The sequence below is a fragment of the Clarias gariepinus genome, chromosome 13 (assembly GCF_024256425.1).
Source record: "Clarias gariepinus isolate MV-2021 ecotype Netherlands chromosome 13, CGAR_prim_01v2, whole genome shotgun sequence".
Taxonomy (NCBI): domain Eukaryota; kingdom Metazoa; phylum Chordata; class Actinopteri; order Siluriformes; family Clariidae; genus Clarias; species Clarias gariepinus.
The window spans coordinates 32,637,498-32,658,535 of NC_071112.1; the positions used below are offsets into that span (position 1 = coordinate 32,637,498).

Sequence of the window (21,038 nt, forward strand, 5' to 3'; positions counted from 1 at the left end):
CTTAGCTTGGTTTGTGCTCTGACATGCACTGTTAACTGTGGGACCTTATATAGACAGGTGTCTCTCTCCAAATCATGTCCAAATCAACTAAATGTACCACAGGTGGACTCCAAACAAGTTGTAGAAACATCTCAAAAATGATTAGTGAAAACAGGATGCGCCTGAGCTTAATTTTGAGTGTCATGGCAAAGGGTGTGAATACTTATGTATCGTACATGTGATTTATTTTGTTTTTGATTCTTAATAAATTTGCAAAGATTTCAAACAAACTTTTTATGTTGTCTTTATGATGTATTGTTTGTAAAGTCTCGAGGAAAATAATAAATTTAATCCATTTTGAAATGAGGCTGTAACAGCAAAAGAGAGGCAGTGAACACTTTACAGATGCACTGTACACACACACAAAGCAAAGATGAAATCATCAAGGTTTACTGAAATAAAACATTTTAATATATAGATCAATCTTTTTCATACACCATGTTGAGAAACATATTCAATATAAATTAACATTAGATCTCTGAAACTTTATTTAAAGACTGGCACTAGACTGAATTACAGACCTGGGCGTAAATTCATCTGTAGACTAGAAATATATTTATTAGTTTGAAGCTAAATTTCTCCAAATGTTTTGTTTAGCCTGTTAACGTTCACCAAAAATATGGCTGCTTACATCCAGAGTTAAATATCTGTATACATCAAAATATATATGTTTGTTTTTTTCCACTAGAAATATACTCTTCACTCCACTTCTATATTTGGTCATGCAAAAAGGATAGGTAGGTAAGACAGGTCCAACTTATCAGTTAATAAATCATTATAGATGCACACTCGTACACGACACGTTAGATACCGCGGGTGAATATAGTGTATATGAAGCTAATACTGTGCCGTTACACTTCATACCTACACGATACAAAAGTGTCAGGAAATCACAAACGCACAAAAGGTTTAAAACAACCATTTAAGAATCCTGGTAGAAAAGTCACATGACACAAAACTCACATTCTGCATCATTGAACGGGGACACGTCGAGATTTCTGTAAAAACCCAATAAGAGGAAAACAACATCAACAAATCACAGAATAAAATATACACCTCAAGTCACCACGACGGCCATGCTCATGATAGCGTTAGTGATTCAAAGTGCCGAAAGGGAATTTTAAACCTGATACACAATTAGCTAAAATCTACAGCGAACTCTTTTAAAGTCCAAAACGTTTTATGCAACATTTCTGCTTGTTTGTAAGGGATAAAAACTCTGATTGGTTTATTTTAAAGTGCAGGCACTGTGAAAAACGTGAGAACATCTCTATTTTCAAGTAGTCTGTCAGCTCAGAGGGTCTGCAGGATCTCGTTCAGGCCCGTGGAGATGTTAGAAGGTTGAGAAGCAGCGTGATTCAGCAGCAGCGTCGTGCCCATGTGAGCGTGCAGCGATTGGCACAGGTTGGCGGTGGCTCCTCTCATGGTGCCGCTCCTGCCGTGGACCGTGCCGCTCTTGCAGGAGGAGCTGAGGAGGTGCCAGAGCAGAGGGAGCGCTTTCTGCTCGACCAGCTGGGGCTTGCGGGGGTACAGCTCTCTGACCAGCTCTGAGAAACAGAGGGACCGAACAGAACACACAAACAGGGTAGAGTTATAGAGCACATGTTCACCAGGGGAAAAATAAATAACTGAATGAGTAGAAAATACAATTATAATGTGCACAAGTGCAACCTCAACCTGACTGATTCTCAGAGAGCTGGGCAAAAGCAAAAGCTCCCAAACATAAATGAACACAAATTCTCTAAAATGACGCTAGACATTAATAACTAATAATAATTCATTAACTTCAGTGCAAAATGTTCCCCTTAAATTTACTGTGCTGATGCTTCTACATGTTACTGAATTATATAATGTTTTGTTTTTAACTTTTTGAGAAAATATAACATCGTCTATTCAAGCCCTGATATTAAAAATAAATAAATAAATAAATAAGTCGATTTAATCAAAAGAGGGTGTACTTTCTTTTTCTCATGACTCCATGATTCTTACATTTTTTCATTTCATCCATTCTACACATCATGGTGATTTATTAATATATTAATATTTGATTGTAACAGCTAACATTCAATACAAATCCCAACGTGACTGTGTTAAATAACACGCCGTCGTCCCTCGTGCAGCTTCAACTGTGTGTTTTTTCTCTTTAGTTCATTTTTGTAAAAAGTGTTAGAGGCATCTATAAGTAATTTATGTTCCAAAAATGATTTTTTCCCCCACAAACTTAAAACTTAATAAGAAACTTCAGAACGTCATCATTTCTGTCAGTACACGGCCGGGGTGTTTCTAGTCCCATATCTTATTTTATATCTAGTTTATTGTAAACCTGTGGAACGCACAGAACCCCTTTCCTGGGTACTATGAGGATCCTGAACATACCTGCAACTCTGTCTACAAGGTCCAGTTTAGCCTTCCCACTGAGAAACTGGGCCTTTGTGCAAAACGGCTGAAGTAGCAGGGTGTTGTCTGAAAAAAAAAAAAAAAAAAGTACAGTTTATGACAAATACGTGAGTACTGCATGAAAATGATCACGTGTTTTCAAATGAGTTCTTATCCTACAGCAGATGAGAAACGCCTAAAATCTGTTCTTTATTTTCTGTTCTAAACTGAAACACTGCGCTGTGTTTGTGTGCATGTTAAACTGCAGAAGAGAACTCGCTCACCCAGGTTCTCCATCAGTGCTTGGACGGCCCCTGTCGCAGCCGCGTAGATGCCGTTGTTCTTCGAGTTGAGGTGATTGTCCACTACAGCTGGAACAAGGATGTGGACCACTGGGACCAAGTTGTCTTTAAGGATGGTGATTATCTTCTGTAAGGCTTCCAACGCGTAGAGGTTCACTTTGCTGTTCGATTCCTGTAGCCGTTCTTTAAAAGCATCAAACACCTGGTTTGGTGAAAGACAGAAACAATGTGAACTACAAACCTATACTGTGTATATACACACAGGAGTCTTCCATCTGGAAATCACCGAGATTTTGGAAATTTGTTCCTCTCGCAAGTGAGGCTGCATTCTCATTATGAGCCACGTTGCTCAATGCTGATACAGTATTTGTTGGTCAGATAGATTTGCATGTCATATTGGTTTACATTCCTAATTACATGTGACTTTACGTGGATGCTTCTGTCCTCTGTCTGGGTTAAAACACATCATGAGTTTATGCGAGTGCTTGTTAATTTCAATCCATGGACGTGATTTTGCTGAAAAGAGTCGGTTTCACTGCTTTCAGTGAATCAGTCCGGGAGCACCATAATAGAAAATGTCTGTCCTGTAAAGCCGTCCTGCTGGTGAATAATCCTAATTTCGGGAAATCCTCAACGAGACAGTCCGAAACAGCTCTGAGACAAAATGATGTCACAAAAAAGCACAGTCTTATATAATGTGGAACCAAAACACCAAAGCTGTGTTTTTTTCTTTTATGTTTTAAATTGTATATTCATGTCAAAGGCGAATAAAACTCACTTTGTCAGACTTAAAAACAAATCCGATTTACAAACATACTCGAGGACTTACTGTACTGGGAGCATTATTTAATGGGAATATGCTACCCCTGAATTCTCCAATAGGTAGATGTCAAAACATTCTCCACTTACTGTTATAATACATTTACACCTTTAGCATTCTTCTATAGTGTAGTGTAAATCTATCAATTCACTCTTTGGAAGAATTTCCTATCTGCTTGTTCACATTCAAGTCTCATAACCATATATCAATATATACAGTATATCTAATCTAGGGCCACAAACACAAGTAATTCAGATGCAATCTGAAAAACACAGATTTGTGCAATTAGACAGCACTAAATTTTTAATAGATCTTGGTCACATCAGGGCGGTAATGTGAACGCTGCCTTATTATTACTCTCTCACAGATCACTTCTTAAAGCTACTAACAGCACAAAAATAATAATAATAAAAAAAATAAATAAAAATAGATGTCTAAATAAATTACCGGGAACATGTTGCCCATGACCATATAAGGGTTTTCCTCACAGTCAGCCACCAGCTGGTCGATGCCCCTGATGCGTTCCCGGAAGTCTTTGGAGGCCAGCAGGGCTCTGAGCTGCTTGACGTACTCGGTTTTGTCTGCGATGCTGTGGAACTGAGCTTTGCTGCCGTCTTTGCTGGAATACAGAACAACATAAATAAATAAAATCAACCTGAAAAACAAACAACTGATCTGATTATCCCCAACATTTAGAAACATGTACCTGCTGGAGAACTGAGGTTCGCGGGTGAGAGACGAGGCGCGCACCAACCCACCGCCGGACATAGAGCGCCTGCCGCGAGCCGAAGGCGTGTCCTGAGGGATCTCACCCAGTCCCTGAAGATCACATTTATTAATCAATTCCCCACTGCTGTGGCGAGCCAATCGTATTGCACTGACCAAATAAACCAGAGCTCCACAGGAGAACAGGAGCAGTTAATCAGACGTACCTTGGTCTTCAGACTGGCGACGGTGTCCCTGATGGTTGCCAGGTCTTTGGCAGGGATATACTTTTCCACCATCTTGTCAAAGTCACGGTGAGACGACAAGAACAGCAGCATTTGCCGACCAAAATATCTGAAAGAAGGAATGTTAACGAAGGCGCAGATCAGAAACGCTGTACAGCTTTTAGACTGATTGGGAGCGGAGGATGAGGTCCATGCTGTAACCACACTCACCTGGTTTCCTGTGAAGAGTCCTGCGCCAGCTTGGAGACAGCAGGTAGGATCCGGTCAGTGAGATCTTTAGCGCCAGACAGTAAGCGGCCAGCTCCGATCTTGTCCACCAGAGTGTTCAAGTGCTGAGCGGTGCACTTCCTTACGACTGCGTTCAAGTGCCTGTTAGTGACAGGAAGCAGACGAGAGAAAAGAAAAGAACATGCCTATTTTAATATTTAGTTAATATAGTCATAATTGTGGTAAATAAAGGAAAATCTGAAACTAATGAGTTATTAAACAGGGTTCAGACGAAAGTTTTTGGACACCTCTCTGTTACACTTTTTTTATTTAAACTACACTTCTGTATAATCCTGATTACATTAGCATACCCGAGTCCTCCGGTGAGTAGTGCGTTCATGCTGCGTGTGGGCGTACAGTTCTGCACCATGCTATCCAGAGCTGCATCCACGTCCTGCCTGATGAAAGCGTTGTACTCTCCTGCTTTGTGCAGCAGCACTCTGGCTGTTCCCTCCAGCTCCTGGTCCATTCCCTTCTGCAGGCCGGAGTACAGCTCACCTAAAGTCACCACGGCGATGCGGGACACGCTAGAGCGCAGGTTCCGAACCTGCGAAGCGAGACGGCACACCGAGCTTTTATACACAACCCAGACCTACCTAATCGTACGAACACCATCATAACTCGGATACAGTCAGCGTCAGACGTCAACATACTGTTTAGAGGAGACGACCACAGCGGCTCTGCGTGATACATATTTACAAGTCGGTCTATATTCATTAAGCCATGGAAAGAAAATGCTTTTTAATTTCCGCTAATGTCATTCTTATTCTATAATTCTGTTCCTCCGGATATAGAATACCAGAATTCTGATTATTTCAGCATTTAAATACTTGCAGCTCAGTTGGAAGCAAAAGCATGTCTTACCTCCTGAATAAGAGCAAGGCAGACATCATGAAGTCTACTGCTAAGCACATCAGAGTGATACCGCGCCAAACAGCGCAGGCACACGAGACCCTCAATTTTCTTCTCCCTGTAGGAAGAGACAGGATTTATTACTGTTACATGGGGATTATTAAGAGCGGGTAACTGCAAGTTAGCACTTTTGACTTCTGAAAGATGGAAAGAAACAAAAGGCATCTCCAACATTAGACTATTTTCAGAATTCTTTTACACTTGATATTAAGTTAAGTGTGTTTTTGCCACCAAAACACTAATGCACTGTGTGACTCCTTTCTACCAGAACCAGCTTTAACCCTTTCAGCACTTTGAGCTACAGTAGCGCTTCTATTGGATCGGACGACACGGGTCAGCCTTCACTCCCCATGTGCATCAGTGATCCCTGGCCATCCATGACCCTGTCGCCAGTTCACCGGTTCTCCATCACTTTCGGTATGTCCAGACCCCTGCAGACCGGGAACATCTCACAACACCTACAGTTTTGTCTCACAACACCCACTTTCAGGTTGTTGTAACCAGATACTGTTTGAAAGGCCTTATACAAACTTCTGGATATCTGAAAGATTTTTATAATAAAAACCTGACATTCAGCACACCTGGTATCCATGGTAACGTGGCATTATCACACACAGCCGGGTAACGAAACTGAGATTATGGGAAGCTATTAGGGTCAAACTTGATCATATGATTAATTTGCCTAAATGAAATAGTGACGTGTAAATAAAAGTAAATAAATTCTAGATTAATCACCTACGTCCCACATTAATACTGACAGCTCTAATACATAATGCTTAATTTTTGCATTAAGATGCCAATGAACTCCAATGTTTCCACTTTCCTTATCCATAATTCTGACTCGGACCGATGATTAAAATTTTTGGATTTTACGATGGTACACTTGGGTAAAAAATTTTTTGATCTTTTCATGTGCTTACGATACACAGTACAGCACTCTACTGTCATGTCCAAGATTAACTTGCTCTGTGGATGTTTACGTTAAGCGAGGCTAAGCTATGATGTTTAATAGGAAAATAGATTTTCAACTTAACCTAGTTTTAACTTTTGGTTTATCAAGACGTGACTGTCGTAAATAGAGGATCATCTGTAACCACTAAAGGTTTGTGGACCCTCTGTTTTTTTATAATAACAGATTAGACAGCAAGAACATTAATTACAGTAACATCAGACTGCAGCATTCCTACTGAGGAGACTCACTCTCACCAATCGTAGCACAGAAAACATAAATTGTTCCAGTGTAAGAAGATCAAATTTGCCTAGAGAATAGACAGACGGATGTGACGCAACAACAACTCATTCCTTAATATCAGACATTTAAGATGTAAATCCTGATGAGTAAATCCTGAGCACTTTAACAAAGGATCAGTCAGTCGGCGTGTTCCGTTAACCCTGCGCTCTATTAGCGACGGCCTCACCAGTCGTCTAAGCTGAGCAGTCTGAAGCCCTGCGTGAGAGCGAGCTCGGGTCTGGAGAACGGTCTCAGCTCCACCTGCTCGCTGGGATCCTTCTTTTGGGTACCCGGTATGATGTCATCTAAACAAAAATGTTGAGAAAAATGATACTTTATATATGGACCTGTCCATTTTCATAAACATATCCGCAACGTTTTATATGACGCTGACGCATTACCCGAGCTGTTGGACAGAGACGGCTGTGCTCGGGTCAGACTGGGAGCTCTTCTCCGCCGAGGGGGCGTGTGTCTGCTCGGGACGCCTGCGGGAGGACTCGGCTGATGATGGGGGCTGGAACATTTCTGAGGATTCTGGGGTCCCTGTGCACCTGTAGGACTTCTGAGTGATTCCCTTTTGAGGATTTCAGTCTTATTGGAGGGTAAAACGCAACCGTTCAGCTGAATCTCTGGAAACAGGACAGAATTACTGCGGATTATTATCTGCTAGTCAGTGAAGCGTGAGGAGCGCGTCATGAGGATGTCAACAAACTCTTACCTTTTAGAGACGCTGCTTCATCCGTGGTTACCTCCGCTGTTACACGTCTACGGCTCTGCCTCATTCGCGGTGTGGGCGGGGCTTCTTGCTGTTCTAACCAGTGGTGCCGCATCTTGTCCCTCGTGAACTTGGACAGCTTCATCCTGTCCTGTAATTACAAGGTTAAAAATGTCTAGAAGCAGGGTTAAGATGACACCCCTCAGCCCGGGGCAATCAGCAACACAAGACTTGAGTGTTATGTGAAAGATTATAATAAGATGTGATGGGACAGAGGACAGGAAAGACAGGCTGGTTAAACAGCAGCTGAAACAGCAGGACATGATAATGTAAGACTGGAGTCTAAGACCACTTACTCGGGCAAAACACCAGTTGTCCCTTACTTTTACTATACATACTGTAGTTTTAAAACCATTTAAAAGATATATATCTACATATATATCTATATATACATATACACACACACACACTCGCCTAAAGGATTATTAGGAACACCTGTTCAATTTCTCATTAATGCAATTATCTAATCAACCAATCACATGGCAGTTGCTTCAATGCATTTAGGGGTGTGGTCCTGGTCAAGACAATCTCCTGAACTCCAAACTGAATGTCAGAATGGGAAAGAAAGGTGATTTAAGCAATTTTGAGCGTGGCATGGTTGTTGGTGCCAGACGGGCCGGTCTGAGTATTTCACAATCTGCTCAGTTACTGGGATTTTCACGCACAACCATTACTAGGGTTTACAAAGGATGGTGTGAAAAGGGAAAAACATCCAGTATGTGGCAGTCCTGTGGGCGAAAATGCCTTGTTGATGCTAGAGGTCAGAGCCGACTGTTGATGCTAGAGGAGAATGGGCCGACTGATTCAAGCTGATAGAAGAGCAACTTTGACTGAAATAACCACTCGTTACAACCGAGGTATGCAGCAAAGCATTTGTGAAGCCACAACACGCACAACCTTGAGGCCGATGGGCTACAACAGCAGAAGACCCCACCGGGTACCACTCATCTCCACTACAAATAGGCAAAAGAGGCTACAATTCGCACGAGCTCACCAAAATTGGACAGTTGATTTGAAGTCTCGATTTCTGTTGAAACATTCAAATGGTAGAGTCAGAATTTGGCGTGAACAGGATGAGAACATGGATCCATCATGCCTTGTTACCACTGTGCAGGCTGCTGGTGGTGGTGTAATGGTGTGGGGGATGATTTCTTGGCACACTTTAGGCCACTTAGTGCCAATTAGGCATCGTTTAAATGCCACAGGCTACCTGAGCATTGTTTCTGACCATGTCCATCCCTTTATGACCACCATGTACCCATCCTCTGATGGCTACTTCCAGCAGGATAATGCACCATGTCACAAAGCTCGAATCATTTCAAATTGGTTTCTTGAACATGACAATGAGTTCACTGTACTAAAATGGCCCCCACAGTCACCAGATCTCAACCCAATAGAGCATCTTTGGGATGTGGTGGAACGGGAGCTTCGTGCCCTGGATGTGCATCCCACAAATCTCCATCAACTGCAAGGTGCTATCCTATCAATATGGGCCAACATTTCTAAAAAAAGTATTCCGCACCTTGTTGAATCAATGCCACATAGAATTAAGGTAGTTCTGAAAGCGAAAGGGGGTCAAACAGTGTATTAGTGTGGTGTTCCTAATAATCCTTTAGGTGAGTGGCCGAACCTGTGTACACGCCCATCTTTGGCAGACGTTAATGAATATTAATGAGTATGCAAATGTAACGGTCATGTGACAAGGTGTCGAAAACACAAACAAATGGAGAATTTTCTTGGCAGATTCCGTAAAATGCTCGTGTCGGCTCTGTGTCTGTTTTGAAAAAAATTATAACGAGGTCTCAGGTCATGTGATCTCAGGGCCACGGAGGGGAGGTTGGGCCTAATTAGCACATTAAAAGTACAGGGTGCACAAAACTATTTTCAAAAAGTACTTTTTATAGATAGATGTGCAAAGCCAAGACAATACCGGTATCACTCGTCATTTTTATGAATATTCTTCTTATTTATTGTGTACTTGTGTACAGTTTGAATAAATCTTTAGTGTATTACCATCGGTCGTTATTTAAACTAATTTGCTATGACAGGGGGCGTGGTGACGTAGTGCTTAGCACTGTGGTCTCGTGTCTTTAGGGTCTAGGGTTCGATGCCCACCTCGGGCCTGTGTTAACTCGAGCAAGAAGGATTCTCTCACCGTTCCCTCTTCAGCTTCGTCATCAGATTCGAAGTGACTCCCAGAGACAGTGTGGCCGTAGACTCCAGCTGGTGGTTCGTACGAGGTTTTGTTCACGGACCCGTCCTGCTCGGGACACGCCGCCACGTCGAGACGACTCGGGAGAACCATGCTGCCGAAAACCCCTGCCATGGGTAAGGGCTCGGTTTTAGGGTCAAAAAAATCTAACACATCTTTATAAAAGTGACAACAAAGCTCACATTAACAGCAGAACGCTTGTACTTACCCCTGCCAACTATCCCCTCAGACATGTCATTAACACCAGAGGCCTTTGTGCTGTGCATCTGAGATCCTGAAACACAGAGATAAACACTAATGCTGATTATATTTCATTACCTCATGTTAAAGTGTGTACAGAGAGTAATAGGAACAAAAAGGAAAAAAATAAAAACTCATTTCCAGATCTCTCAGATCTCTTAGACAAATTCTATTCAGGTCGTCTTCCATTATTCCTTATACAACAAAGGTACATAATTGAGCAGCTCCGCTCGAGCAGGAGGTGTAACTCTACAACTGCAGAAATGCGCATAAAAGCACAGATTAGGTCATGACCCGTCCAGGACCGCGAGCTCTAGAGACGGCTAAAGTGTGGAGTGGGTGAGAGAGACGACGGGATTTCCTCTGCTGTCAATCACAGACTTTAAATCAGTGTTGCGTGACTGTTCATGTGTTCAGCTGATGTGTGATGTTGCAAGATTCAGGTGTCTCGCAGGAAGCACACGCTAAACTTTATCACTCAGTGAGTAGCTGCTGTTTAATAGGCGAGAGATAAAAATCCAAAATTCCAGTAATGACATGTCTGCAGACACGTTGATTTAAATTCCACGCACCAGCCATGATGTGGAGAGGAGCTCACCTTTGGCCGGCCTCAGAGCTCTAAGAGGCTCGCGTCCTGCAGGTCTGACTTGCAGAGGCGGAGACGGGTCTCTTGGCTTCTCCTCTGCTGCTCCGTTAGAGTACGATACTCTCTGACCAACAACGCTGACGCTCACATCGGTACAGAGCTTCTCCTGCTGTACGACACCTGCGATAGAGGACACACACAGATCTGAAACGTCTTCACACTGAACACACCCATCACAGAGGAACGACGGCGTGTCTCCTGCGGACCGTCGTATGGAAACACACCTTGAGGACCGGCTCCCATTGAAGGGGTTTTCTTTCTCCCTGATGGAACTCTCGTGAACCGTGTTCTCGCTGTTGAGTTTCCTGGGCTGCAACCAGAAATTTAATTGGTTTACACAACATTACTGATGTTGGTTCAGTGTAAATAATGCTTTAGTGTTAGTATGGAAGTATGTGTAAGGGTTTGCTGGACCAGGGTTACCTCTAAAAATGTCTATAGACAAACATATCAGATTAAACTCGTACCTGCTCTTGGTGCCGTTGATGGTAGGAGTGGTTGGAGAATAGAGGCTGGACAGGCTGCTGTCACTCAGCGGGCTCGTTAATGACGGAGACGTCTGAGACGACGAATCGAGGTTCGGCTCGAGTTTAACAGCCGAGTCTGGACTGTCTGGATCCGGCTCGGAGCCGCTCGCGCTCGCCTTCGCTCGCTTCTTAGCTGCGCTGTTACGCAAGGAGCGCAGCGAGTTCATCATCTTTCATAAAAACAAAACACATAAATGAATCCACACTGAGCCTAATAAATTTTATCCAAATACCTATACTGCTTTAAATTTGCATTAAAAAAAACTAATTAGCTTACAGTTTACATGTATAGCACGCATGCTAACAGCAACCGGACAATAAATGTAAGGAAAAAAAATGTAAGATGCTTCCCAGAGAGCGAAAACTCAATTCTGACCACGCACCTCATCCTTGTCCACGGGCTCCTCATCTGGGTCCTGCAGGTTCAATCCGGTCAGGTCGAGGTGGAGATTCCTACTCCGCTGATCCCTCGGGTTCCCCACGTCCTTCACAGGCAGCTGCGTGATCGGGGAGACGGGTGGAGAGGACCTGACTGCGTTCAGAGCCTGAGGAAACGACGAGGACGCCGCAATACTGGTTCGAGAAGTGTGCCTTGGAGAACACCTGGAGGAGCCGGCCTCACCTGCAGCAAGGGTTTGAGGTTTGGGTTATGAGTATGCTAGTGTGTGTACTGTGTGAATGTAACGCTCTAAGGTTCTCCTGGATCACATCGTTAACAAAAACACCGGGCGGGAAGTGAAAACTGCACCAATGTGTTAAAAGCTGCTGCTCAATGATTGGACGTATCCGGCGTTCTAATGATGAGTTTATTAAGGAAATAATCTACGCTAAGTAAGAATAAGAAAGAAAAACACCCAAGAAACACCACAAGCACCCAGACACCTCTGTATATTAATTACAATCCTATAATCAGCCTTTTAAATAAAAATATGTTTACATGGGGCAGGTAGGTTTAGACATGTTTTTTTTGCCTTTAATAAGTGAAATCATCATTTTGTATTTACTCTAATTATCTTTGTTTAATAAAATTAGTTAAATTTTTTTCACAACCCTGTATACGCAACGTACTTACTGTCAACCTCTACTGTATCCTAACATAAACTATAATAAACCTAAAACAACGACATTGTATTTTCCAGTTATGTAGGACTTTGACTCCACCCTCACCATTAGTATTCCTCCATGGACTGGGCTCCCTGTGTCGCGGGCTTATCTCCTGGTTGTTGGGCCAGGTGTTGGACATGGAGAGGGCGGAGTCAGCGTGGGATCTGCGGGACAGCGTGGGAGTTAACTGCACCCCCGTCAGACTGGCCAGAGGGTAGGAGGGCAGCAGAAAGGAGCCAGGAGGAGTGGGATTAGAGGGAAGAGAGAAAGTCCGCTCCACGTTGGAGTTTCCGGACCCCGGGAGCCGACCGGTCCTGGGAAGACCTGCAACGAAGAGAGAGAGAGAGAGAGAGAGAGAGAGAGAGAGAGATGGACTTATCGCCGGTGTAATGTGTGACCGCAGAGCCTCCTGGAGGAACTGGAGGAAGTGTAATGAATATCAGGGCGTCACCTCTGTCAGCGTCCCTGGAGCTGGCTGCTTTGAAGATGTCTGGGTTCGAGTCTAGGCTGCCGCTTCGCCGGAGTCTGGCTGCGGGGTCTCTCCTCAGGCCAGAAGTTTGTGACTGAATTGGTTCTGCTGAATTGCATAAAAATTCTTCATTAAAATTTTATTAAAATAAAAATCTGTTCTCATTACCAACACAAACACACACACTGAACAACTCATCAGGAACACTATAGTAATTCTGAGCCCTGCCTCAGAACACATCCAACCACACAAACTTTACTCAAAGCCACTGCGCTGCTGCTCCACGATTGGCTGAGTGCACAACGGCACATTTGGACAAGGTGCTCATGATCAACAGTAATTTCATTGACTTTAAACAGAGACATGAAGTGTGTATTGTGCATTTCAAGGGACAATCTGTTATATATTTATAAACCCTTTATAAACACCAGGCATATTTATAGAAATATAATTATTGAAAAATAAAATGGAGCTGGAAGTCTGGGTTTTGTAGGCAAAGAAAAGAGAAGATAAAAAAAAACAACCATACAAATAAGAAAAGGGTTTAAACTATAAAATCATATGAAAAGCTTTACCCTAACCCTAACCGAGACTGAAGTCTGAATCACGGACTGAGTGAATCTTCTTCAGGGACAAACAGGACATAATGACCCTGAGACACTTTGGTTAGAGAAATTTGGTATCGAAAAGCCAATGAAATATCTTACTTGCATATTTCTGAAAAAGTGAGATTTGGAAAAGTTGGCAGTTTCAGACAGCTGTTCAAACGATGCAAAATTATGATAAATAAAAGAACTACAATAAACTACAGATAACTACATAAACTACGGAATATTCAGATCCGAATGAATGTGTTGCATTTTAAAGACCAACAGTGTGTTCAGCCGTGACAAGCAGACAAATGAGCACGTTTTTATAAACACCAAATACTGAGATAAAGAGAACGAATGGTAAACTAATAACCCATCAGCCATTATTTACAGTCTGGAACACCACAGCGTAACACACACACGCACATTCTGTTCAAACATCTGGTTTATTTTAGAGGACATGTGGGATTATTCCTGGGGTCTTACAGACACCTGCATCACTGCCAACATTAACGCACCAGTGTGGCACAAAGACTCCTTTATGAAGTTCATCCACGTGGACGGGTGACGTGTTACAGCTGCTTCATGACTGAGACTCAATATACTAGCTGATGTGTATTTAAAACTCGCCTCCTTCATTCCATAATATCAGGTTAGTCGGGCCAACGTTCTACACATCGGAAAAAAAACCACCCACAAATCAAGTGAACATCAGCTGAGCACAAGTTTGAACGCGGGTCATTTAGACATTTAGCTCGCCGACTGCGTCTGTTCAGTTTTTAGTGGACTCTGAATTACTTGTAAACTGTTCTTTCCTTCAAAAGCTTCTTAAATAAAGTAAACAGTAGGTTTTATGGATTCGGCTCATTACTCACACCAGCGAGCACGCTTAGTTGTAGCAAGCTGAGTGAAATGTACACTATGAGTGGTTCATTTGTTTAGATTTGCAACTAGCGGTCACTAACTGTCAGTCACCAGCTCCGCCAGTCGCAGTTAGTTAGTTCTGCTAGGCTTGAAAGGATGTCTGGGCGGAGCAAAAATAACTGTTTAAACAAAGAAACAAATCATGATCTGTTAATAATAAAATGGTGTTTGTGGAACTGTTGTACAGTATATAAAGCAATATGACATGCGTGTTGTTGTACTGAATATCTGCACGAGATTGAGCGTGATATTATTTTATTATATTGCAGTAATTTGCCGCTCATTACAATATTTATTCATTAATCAAGAATAAATCTTACTTCAAGCAGTCATGTATAACGACTGACCTACTAACACTGGAGACTCCTTCCATGAATATTAAATCAAAGCCAGATTTCAAACAGCCTTGTTTTTATTTCTTTCTTAACACCAGGCGTCTCTGTGTTGCTGGGCTGAGATTAGATTACAGGACGTGACCTCCCTTAACCAGCTTTCACAGCCAATTCTCACTCGCTCAAGACTCAATAAAACTGACGAAGGGTGTGATAATCATGTGCTACTGAGGTGCTAACAAGCTGATAGGTGTTATAGCAGGAGGATATAATGAACCTGGCAACACACTACGACTCTGAAACGCTTAGCCAAGAGTCACGGGGTTAAAGCTGAAGACGCGTCACCACTCGTGACACCAAAACACGTCATCAGCTTTGATTGAAAAAAAAAAAAAATCTTTTTTAATGACATGGTGTTGTAGCGATTATCGAGCAAGAAGAACAAGAGAATATGAACCTGTCTAGAGAGAGACGGACTTACCGGAGTGTGTGACACTGGGTTCCTGATTCAGTCTCGAGGACGTCGTGAGATCTTCAAGACTCGACTGAAACAGTAAAAATGATCATTATGTCATAAATTACAAATATAAAGTTATGGTGCAGAAATAAACAACAGACATCATGCACTATACTGCATGGCCAAAAGTATACGGACACCTGACCATCTCACACACTCACAAACCAGGTGAGAAGAAATAAGCACACCCTATAATTAGTGCTGCACAATTAATCACCCAAAGTGTGTGTTACTGGAATCTTTGCTTTAAAGCATTTACTATTTATTAAGTAGTACTGTTTATTTAAATTATAAATTTAAAACTTTTATTTATGGAATTTAATTCAATTTTATTTGTATGGCACAAAGCAGCTTTACAGAATCAAAGGAAAAGAATGGAAATGTGTGTGAAATGTGAGAAAATGTTTATGATCAAAATGATTAGATTGTCTCTTTGCAACATTTTTGCTAAATTATGTTCCTTGTTAGTTCTTATGAACTTATGTAGATTTTACAGCCTACGCTTGATTGAAGAGCAAAACTTTGCATCAAGCATCAAAGGGCTCTCACATGCGGAAATGAGCAGAAACTGAATGTAAAATGTGACGGTCCAGCTATAAACTCACTCGTCATAACGTGCAGCACACAAAACAAAGCTGCATCAATGAATAACAAACTGAAACTGAACGTTTTTAGATTAACAAACACACACATCAGCGACACAATCTTGTAAAAGATTTTCCCAGACTGGTGACGGCGTGCTGACAGAGTTGACGTCTCGTGTATTTTGCGTCATCATAATATTATCATTTTATGCGATCGGCCAGTCGTGACACAACCGTTCTGTACAAAATTAAGCGATTATCAGCGGATACGGGTCGATGGCCGATTGATCGGAGCACCCTCATTCCTGAGAACACGCCTACGAGACCGTTGCCAAGCAACTCTTCTCGGTGTAGAATGGTGAATTTCACATTGTTTGCAGGACGACCTTATAACCCTTGTCAGATTGATGAGCAGCAGCAGAGGCTTCCTATCTAAGGTCATGGCTGATGTCGTTTTTCCTTAACATGACGTAGTGCCGAGAAGACCAGAACACCAGACTAAAGAGGGTCTCCAGCTGTACAGGACGTCTCACTTCTTCATGATTAACTCATCATTTCATTATTGACTCCGTCCTGCATGCGAATTACTGACGCCATGTTTCTTTACACTTTATAGATTAAAATCCTCCATTATATTAAATATAAATATAAAATTCAACAACAAAGAATTTTTTTTTAATAAAAGTATTTCACTCTTAAAAACTCAACACTGAAAAATAACTAGATATGTGAAATGAAACACAAAACTTCAGCTATTATTAACCACTCTGTCACTAGGAACTCTTTCTCTGAGATTTAAAGTTTCCCTAAAGGCTGTAGATCTTAATTAGACTCGTCTCGAGTCTCCATCACACCACCAGCGCTGAGATTCCCCATCAATGCTGCTGATGCCTTGGGAACAAAAGTTCTCGTCTCTTCCTCTCTTCAATCACCGGAAGCCGCTTTCATTTAATCAGTTATAAATAATTAAGTAATTTCGTTAAGCATTGGCAAAACGTTTAAAATAAATAAATAAATAAACAGATGTTTTAATCCCGCCTTTCCGAACACGGCGACAAAAAGTGACGCTCCTTTAAATCACGATGATGGTTTTAACTGCAGGTTTAAACTAAACGCTACACCGTACAATCTAATCTACCGTCGGACACACTCGACATATTTAACCTTAAACAAGTGGCTCATCTCCGTGATAATGATCAGTGTCTATAGAGCTCGGCTCAGGTGTCATGAAGCTCAGCAAGGTGAACAAAATATGTTGCAGGCTTTTTATCAGCGCTGTGGGAGCCTGTAACCGGACCGCCGCACTGTCTGTCTCTGTGACATGTGACCCCTTCAGAGGAATCTTTTCGAGTTCTTAGCAGCTGTTAACAAACCTGGCAACATGGCAACTAGATTCCATGAGTCAGCGCTCGGGTATGTTAGTCTGAGAAAATCAAGACAATAAGTCTTAAAAGAAAAACTTTTAAAAAGGGTGGAGCGTGACGGACCACAGGGACGCGTGACCGAAAAGATCAAGGGAAAAAGTCACAGGATCAGAAGTGTACAATTTAATACCACAAGTTTTTAACAATCCACTTTTTTTCAAAGGAAAAACACAATGCAACACATGACAGAGATTTTTTTTTTGTGGAAAATACAAGTCTGTCTAAAAACATTATTTTCTTTTTTTTGCATATTTAAGGAATTTATTCAGATTTTATTTGATTGATATTCCCACCAAAGCCTTCAGAATTACCCAGATAAACAATTTCATACAATCAGCCTATATTTTTCTCATTTCCCCTGCAACACCTCACTCACCTGTCAGCTTCAACGGTATATAACCTTTAACCTTTAAATAAGGGATCCATACAGTCGTGATTTCTAACACCTCCACATTTGGCAGAAACACTCAGCAGGGTCACCTGACACCCAGCATTTGGCCAAAGTGTCACCTCCAGCTGATGCATCACATCACACACACAATACGCAACACACACACAATACACAACACCCACACCTTTGATTAATTAGTCACTAGTCTTCTAATTAGACAATCTGCTCAGGGTTCACGCTGAGAGTTTAGAGTTAAACATCACTCATCCATCACCGGGTGACGCAGAGCCATGACGAGAAGCCTGCACTGCTAACTCCTGCCTAAATTAATCCGGACATCCGAGTTGATCTACAGTCTACAGATAAAGCTGTTATCAGGGCACGCAGACAGACAGACAGAGAGACAGACATATGAGTCATGAAACAGCAGATTTCCAACCTCGAAATTTATTTTGCACTTGACCGGGTGATTATCTGTACTGGTTACGTCATGCAGAAATATCAGCCTGACCTGTGCAGTGCCAGAGAGAGAGACAGACAGACAGAAAGCCTCTTTATTTTCACTGCACAAGGTCCACCGAAATTAAGTGACCCTCATAAAAATAGTATAAAGGAGTAGAGAATAAATAAATATAAAAGATTATACAGTTAAGATTTACATGGGTTAGTCATGACTGTTAAGATTACACATTTTAAATATAATAGTTAAAATTAAAGCACAAACATTTCCTTAACATATGTTCCTGTGTATGTAAAAGAGAACTGTCTTGGTTTAACAGTTTGCTGATTTGTTTTACAGAACTCTCTTTTCAGTTAGTTTTTTGCTCATTAAACATTTTAAAGTTTATATTGGGTTTAAATCACTCAGGTAGCAGTGAGGTGAAGCGTCACGTATCAAAGAATTACATGTGATTTAATAGGCTGAGGTTGATTTGGTGACTCCGGTTATGTTTGCGTGTGCGTGTCAGAAAGCTGTCATGGTTGCTAGTACTAACGCGTCTGGTTTTTTAATACGGTTTCTACGTTACAGACGTGACGCCTGATCACTCGAGCTCGCTCTACGTAAACGTCATCGACCGGCATTTCCACAAACTGACAACTTAATGACCCACGGGGTGCCAGCTGAACCCGGCTCAGGTTCTGTACACCCAGTGACCGGAGTGTGAACCGTTTGGACCTACAGACCATAAAATCCAGGGACCTACTGGAGAAATTAAAACTTCAACAACAAACAAAAACAAATAGACGCCTTTGATGTTGCATTCTCTTTGAACACCAAACATACGTTGTATATAACATTAAAGGCGCAGTTTAAAGTTAAACCCTTACCTTGTTGGTAGACTTCCCGTTCGATACGCCGCAGGGTTCCTGATCTCCTGCGGACAGAAGGCTGGACCTCTCCCAGGGCAGTTTGTTCTTACCCTTGCCGGCGCTCATTATCCTCCTCTGTAACGACGTCTCGTCGGTCAGAGACCCGACGCTGCTGTAGGCACTCATACCTTCCGAGTCCACGTCCGTCCTGTGGCTCCTGGCGCTGTTCGATCTCCCTCCGTTAAGGATCCAGTCCAGATCGGCGCCGGATCCGAACTGGGGCGTGCGCCGCTGGCCGGGTTTGGGGAGAACCAGCGCGTACTCCACCGTACCGTCTGCGGACAGCCGGGGGAGGATGTGTCTGGCTCTTCTCGCCTGTACGGCGGCCATGAGGCCGTCAGCATCACCGGTGAGCTCCACCCTGTCTACAGCCTTCATGATCGGCTGCTTCTTGCCCGTGTCGAGACAGTAATCGAAAACGGCGAAGAGCTCCAGGGCCGCGTGCCGCACCCTCTTCTTGCTGTCGGCGAGATAAGGAGCGACCAGGAAACACAGGTGCGGGATGTTAAAGTCCTTCCTGGGGTGCGCGAGCACGGCGGCTGTGATGACATTAAGAACATCTTCTCGCACTCTGGAGTTTTTGTGCTTCAAGTGTCGCGTCAAGAGATCCAGGACTTTCTGCGGCCCTACGACCCGCATGAGCTGCCGGAAAATCATCATGTACTCGTTCCTGGGAACGGTGCGCGTGTCCCCCAGGGTTTTAACGGCCACCTGGACGATCTGCCTGTAGTACCGGTCCACATCGCCATCGAGCTTCTGAACGAGGAGGTTCAGGACCTGTAAAGTGCCGTACAAGACCTTAAAGTTTGGGTCGTCCAGGAGTTTGTCTAAAAAGTAAACGAATTCCACGATGGTGTCGAAGGGAACGGATTTTAAGTCCAGCTCGGACAGGAGGGATTTCAGCTCTTCGACACCGCTCGTTCGATTCTGGTAGTTCTCATGATCGAGGAGTTGTTCGTGTAACTCCAGAGGTATTAATCCATAAATCATCGTTGACCGAACGAGCCCGAGCTGCGGCGATTTCTAACAGCCTGGAGATTCTGTGTTATTTATATATGAAGCTCATCTTGATCAGACGGTGTGAGAGCGCCGCGTTAGAGGAGCGGTCACGAGGAAAGGCCGAGCTCGGAGGTGAGAGGAGGCGAAAGCGTCGAAGACACGCGCGGCACATCTGTGAGGAGTCTCCTGAGCTCATGGGGGGGTGAAGGGAGGCGAAGAGGACAGCACACGGCCATTGTGACTCAAGAACAAGGCGCACACACACACTCACACACACACACACACACACACACACACACAGGTAATGGAAACCTGTCGCTTTAACCAGCTTCAGAGCAACAGGAGGCACTGCTGGTTAGTGTTAACTAACTACCCGTGTCATCTCTAAGACTATCTACAGCTGGTGAGGAGACAGGAAACACAGAGCTTACACACACACACACACACACTCTCTCTCTCTCTCTCTCTCTCACACACACACACACACACACTCACTCACTCACTCACAGTTTAACATGGTTTATGTCCAGAGTTTGGCTCGGTTTATCCCCAACCCTGCGACACTCATCACCTTCACACATCTACAACACGGGTTTAACTAATTTAACCAGCTAACCAGTTAGCAGCGTGTTTTCTCTCCGTGCTAAAACCCAACTTCACCAAAACACAAGCCTGCAGGTCAGACATCACATTCCAGCGGCTCTCTCTCTCTCTCTCTCTCTCACACACACACACACACACACACGGCGGTTACACTCCTGACTCGAGCCTGGACACTGCGTGCTCCTCTGGTGTGGTTTCCGCTCCTCCTCGCGCCTCCTCTGGTGTGGTTCCCGCGCCTCCTCGCGCCTCCTCGCTCCTGTGCTGCTCCTGCAAAGCAAAATGGCGCAGTACGTCACAAACCAGCCGCTGCCATGGCGACGCCGAGTCTGGGGGAGGAAGCGCCGGAAGTCAAGTCCCGCAATGCACCATGGGAATTGTAGGAATTCATTTAAAAACGTGTTCGGGCTTTTATTATATTAATGACTAGCGTTTG

At 43.2% G+C, this 21,038-nt stretch overlaps 1 protein-coding gene across 2 annotated transcripts; it reads right to left on the minus strand.

The window, feature by feature from the left end:
• Window positions 1-427: 427 nt before the first annotated feature.
• On the minus strand, window positions 428-20,874 carry LOC128536033 (TOG array regulator of axonemal microtubules protein 1). Of its 2 annotated transcripts, none has more exons than XM_053510174.1 (22): window positions 18,962-20,874; window positions 15,198-15,261; window positions 12,853-12,975; window positions 12,465-12,725; window positions 11,681-11,919; window positions 11,238-11,467; window positions 10,995-11,080; window positions 10,723-10,890; window positions 10,093-10,158; window positions 9,828-9,991; window positions 7,616-7,763; window positions 7,299-7,526; window positions 7,085-7,202; window positions 5,619-5,724; window positions 5,066-5,301; window positions 4,698-4,856; window positions 4,470-4,596; window positions 4,244-4,356; window positions 3,985-4,156; window positions 2,700-2,919; window positions 2,416-2,502; window positions 428-1,586 (listed from the first exon to the last, which is right to left on the minus strand). In XM_053510174.1, exons 1-22 carry the CDS (start codon window positions 19,991-19,993, stop codon window positions 1,333-1,335), a joined length of 4,401 nt encoding a protein of 1,466 aa, XP_053366149.1. In that variant the 5' UTR covers window positions 19,994-20,874; the 3' UTR covers window positions 428-1,332. The 2 variants fall into 2 exon arrangements, with proteins under 2 accessions (XP_053366149.1, XP_053366148.1); XM_053510173.1 differs by having other exon boundaries at window positions 12,853-12,978.
• Between the last annotated feature and the right edge of the window lie 164 nt (window positions 20,875-21,038).

Excerpts from the sequence above, each read along its gene's own strand:
- LOC128536033 (XM_053510173.1), bottom strand. The coding sequence starts at position 19,993 with ATGATTTATGGATTAATACCTCTGGAGTTACACGAACAACTCCTCGAT. Across the intron at positions 9,992-10,092 it reads TGAGGGGATAGTTGGCAGGG|GGGTTTTCGGCAGCATGGTT; the intron begins GTAAGTACAAGC and ends TACCCATGGCAG. Across the intron at positions 4,597-4,697 it reads GACTCTTCACAGGAAACCAG|ATATTTTGGTCGGCAAATGC; the intron begins GTGAGTGTGGTT and ends TCCTTCTTTCAG.